Consider the following 4,394-nt stretch of genomic DNA (forward strand, 5'->3'; position numbering starts at 1 on the left):
GATGGAGTACCCCCCTGGTTGGCTGCTAAACTGCATTTTGTTGTCTGGTACTTGCACTCTGCAATGACAATAAAGTTGAATCTAATCTAAGCTAATGTAATCTGTTCTCTATGTTATCTAATCTCTGTTCCTCCCTGTGCCAGGCTTCAGCCAGGGGATCCGACGCTCCGTGGGGGGGCTGGCCACCATCCTGGGCCCTCTGTGGGCGGGGGGGCTGACAGATAACCTCTACATCATGCTGGGGGTGATGATGGCTCTGCTGGCCCTGCTCACGGTGAGTAGTGTGTGTGTGTGTGTGTGTGTGTGTGTGTGTGTGTGTGTGTGTGTGTGTGTGCTCACTGTAAATTGTGTGTGTGTGTGTGTGCTCACTGTAAGTTGTGTGTATACGTGCACATCTGTTTGACTACCTCTTACGTCAGGTAGACAAAAACATCACAAGTTTACCTCTCCCCCTCCCTCTCTCTCCCCCTCCCACCCTCTCCCCCCCCTCCCACCCTCTCTCTCTCTCTCTCTCTCTACCTCCCCCTCCCTCCCTCTCTCCCTCCCTCCCTCCTTCCCTCCCTCCCTCCCTCTCTCTCTCCCCCTCTCTCTCTCTCCCTCCCTCTCTCTCCCTCTCTCTCTCTCTCCCTCCCTCCCTCCCTCCCTCCCTCCCTGCCTCCCTCCCTCTCTCTCTCTCTCTCTCTCTCTCTCTCTCCCTCCCTCCCTCCCTCTCTCTCTCTCTCTCTCTCTCTCTCTCTCTCTCTCTCTCTCTCTCTCTCAGATGATGATGCTGTTCTCCTACGAGCGTCTGGTAGAACCGAGCCCGGTGGAACACGCAGACAGCTCAGAGGACTGAATGTCTGGGCCACCGTAGACGACATGCTAAAGGTACGCTCGTACGTACTTCAAATCACTTCTCGCCAGTTCGTCCCAATACTTATTCGCTGTTCAATTCAGTTTAATCATACAAAGAGTTAATGAACCAAGTGATGATGTTGCCCTTTATGGATATCGAAATATGATTTAGCTAGTGCTGAACGGCAAAAGAAACACACAGCACAATTATTTGTGTAAATTGCTTATATTGACCTCGTCTGCAGTTGTTGGTATTGATTCCTCTCTCAGGAAAAGCTGTGAGCCGAGATACTCAGATGGGGGGGCGGTGTAATTCTATGTAAGAGCCCACTTATAGACCCCGCTTATATACTATGGAGGATGGGGCGGCAAATCTGAATGGCTTGTCCTCAAATCATATGTTTCCTGGAATAGGCAGTCGACAAAAAACTGACTGGGTTGTTTTATTTCGCAGTGTGTGTGTTAGTAGGCCTGTCAGAGACCCACATGTAAGTGCACAGGCACTAAAAAAGTGAGTCTTTCCTAATATGAGACCTTTTTAAAGTGATGCGTTTCTCTTTGTCTGCTAGTGTGAAGTGACTGGCTCCCATCATGCACAGCTGCAGCACCTCCCATCATGCACAGCGGCAGCACCTCCCATCATGCACAGCGGCACCACCTCCCTCTGGGCTCGGTGTTGCCAGGGGGACCAAAGGCTGAGGCAGAAATAAACCAAACAAAAACTCCCCAGCTCCATCATTTGTGCTTCCTCCTACTGTGATGAGATCAATTGCCAGCCACACACACACACACACACACACACACACACACACACACACACACACACACACACTGTACGAGACTGTACAAGATGAATGTACTTTTGTGGTGTATTTCCCATGGAAATATAGTTTTGTATGACAAACAGAAGACTTGCAAACTGAAAATACGGTGTGCAAACTTAACTAAAACAGAAGTGTATAAAAGTGTGATCCGTGGAGCTCATAACCTTAAATCACTAACGCTTTTCATTTGATTGATGAAACACTGACCGAACCAGGGGGCTATTCCATCAATGTCGCTAAAGGAAAAATCCAGGCTTATTTTTCCACAAGTGTCACAAGATAAAAACGGATTATTTTGATAAGTCTTGCGAGAAATAAGCCTACATTTTCCTTTAGTGACGTTGATGGAATACCCCCCCAGAAGTTCTCAAATCAGTGTTTTCACATGCTGTTGTGTCAGCATTGATTAGTCAGGAGGTTGTTACAGAACGTGAACAGAACGTCTGTTATGAATTCTGATAACTGAAATATTTGTGATAATTCCTCATCCTGTCCATGCTGTTCAGAGACAATATTTTCTTGAAAAAAATTGGCTGAAATGTGTCTGTTGGATAGAGGGTCTGGGCTGGAGATAATGCCTGTAAAAGGATTATGTGGAGTTTCTGCCTGTTACTGCTGGAGCTGGGCTAGCAGCCAAACATAAAGGAAAGATATATTTCTGAAAATTACAGTCTTTTCAAAGACGGACAGTTAGGGAAGATGCTGGAGCACTAATGACGATGTTGATATCTGATTTGCTTCTAGGTTATGCTGTAACGGTGGGTTTGTAACTTGTAAAGATTAATCAGTATATGCTCTTCGAGTTGCTATTAGCGACTTTTCTTTTGTCTTTTTGCGATTGAGATAATATATTTATTATTTATTTGTCATTTTGTCACTACCTAACATGTTCAACAACCGCTTAGTTAATTCTGTTCCCATACATGAGCAAACAGTTTTTCAACATCATGTTCTTGTTTTGTAAAAGAAACACTTAATAAACTTTATAACACCCATTATGTTTTTTGTGTGTTTTCTGTGTAGATTCGAAGGTGCATATGGTTGAAGACTTAATTATATCATAAATCAATAATTTCATCAGTATTTCTCTGTCCTCAAATTTCCACAGCTCGTTTCATGTGGTTATTTCTGGAAATAAATATTGGAGGATTTCTTTCATTCATTCAAATATAGATTAAGCTGAAATTAATGTTTACATGTCCCACAAAGATACAGAAACACTGGAAATGTTTAAAATAAATGTGTCAAGACACAGGAATCTCTGTGATAACGTAAATAAAAAACACAATTCTTCACATTCTGGAGACAGTGCTTAACAGAGCACAGAGGTATGGGTGATGTGCCACTGATGTTTGAACGTTTCTGCATTCAGAAATTATAATTATACTCTAAATATTTCTAATACAAGTTTCAGTTTTGGTTTGATAGCTCAGTCATGTCATGGAAGGACCATAAGCACAACCTGGCACTTTGTTACTGTTATAGATTCATATATACTTGTAATTGTAAGAAAATGAATTGTAAAAAAATAATATTCAAATATACATTTCATAATCATAGCTTTTCTTCCTCTCGTACTCCACAGTTAATAACTGCATGATATGTCGGAATGTTTAAAAAGGTTAAGGGACTCCAGGTAATCAGTCCATATTTGCACTGTTGAAATATAACTATAGAACTGTATTAATTGTGTTCTGTATTAATAAAAATATTATATACTACATAAATTACCAGATTTACCAGATTCTATTATACAGACCACCTGATAATAAAACATTTCCACACGCAAAGCTGAAAAGCCAATAGTGCAATTAAATGAAAAAAAGAATCAAGTTGCCTTTTGTCAGCTTGTCTGGGTTATGTGGCACAATGAATACATACAACTGTATGGAGGGTTAGAAAACATACATCATGTATTTGTAATAAATGTAAAATATATATAAAAATAATAATTAAACTCATAAAATATATTTTTATTGACATATCAATACAATTAAGGTTATATTGATATGTTCACATTTATGTTTTATTTGTTTACTAGTACTGTAGTTCTGCATTTGCAATTTAGGTATACAGTATAAGTAATAACTATTGCATGATGTAATACAAACTATAAACAGTATGAAAGATTTTGTTATTTTTATTGGTAAAAGTTGAACATTTAACTATATATTCTCACAGAAATTACAATGATAGAATATTTTGGTCAGTCTGTTTATCAAAACTATGTTTATAAAATGGTGGTAATAAAACATGACAAATAAAAATGTAATACTGCTGTAGCGAAGATACTTTTTAAATATATGAATTCCATGAATGAATTCGATCCTCACAGCAAGAGACAAAATCTAAATGAATTAAAAATATATATTACCACAAGTAATTACCACAACATTACTTAATTAAAGGAGTACTTTCACCAGTGCATTGCTTGTATGGTATGTTTGTAGAGATGGTGACACTAATAACAATATATACAGTAGTTATCAAATACCTTTTAGAATAACTTCAGCATTTAGAACTCTAATGTGAAGTCTACCATCACTATATCACTTTATTACCTTATTCTACTTTTAAAAATAAATAAAATATTAACTACCTTACTTTTCACTTCATTGTTGATATTGTTGATGTTGTATTCTGCTGCAATGCCAATGTGGAAGAACCTGAACCTAAGAATTGTACTCTTATTATTGTGTACCCGTACATTAGATGTAATAAAAGACATTCTGATTC

General features: G+C 38.9%; 1 protein-coding gene across 1 annotated transcript in view; it reads left to right on the forward strand.

Annotated features, from left to right (window-relative positions):
* Positions 1-1,556, forward strand: part of mfsd8l1 (major facilitator superfamily domain containing 8-like 1) — a 16,838-nt gene extending 15,282 nt beyond the window's left edge. The window contains exons 11-13 of the mRNA XM_080529707.1: positions 144-274; positions 761-867; positions 1,404-1,556. Of these exons, the coding sequence (XP_080385833.1) occupies positions 144-274; positions 761-835 (206 nt within the window). The 3' untranslated portion in view covers positions 836-867; positions 1,404-1,556. The remainder of the gene's footprint in view (positions 1-143; positions 275-760; positions 868-1,403) is intronic.
* Positions 1,557-4,394: the final 2,838 nt, after the last annotated feature.

This window comes from Nansenia antarctica (assembly GCF_963989245.1).
Source record: "Nansenia antarctica genome assembly, chromosome: 1".
NCBI classification, from domain to species: Eukaryota; Metazoa; Chordata; class Actinopteri; order Argentiniformes; family Microstomatidae; genus Nansenia; species Nansenia antarctica.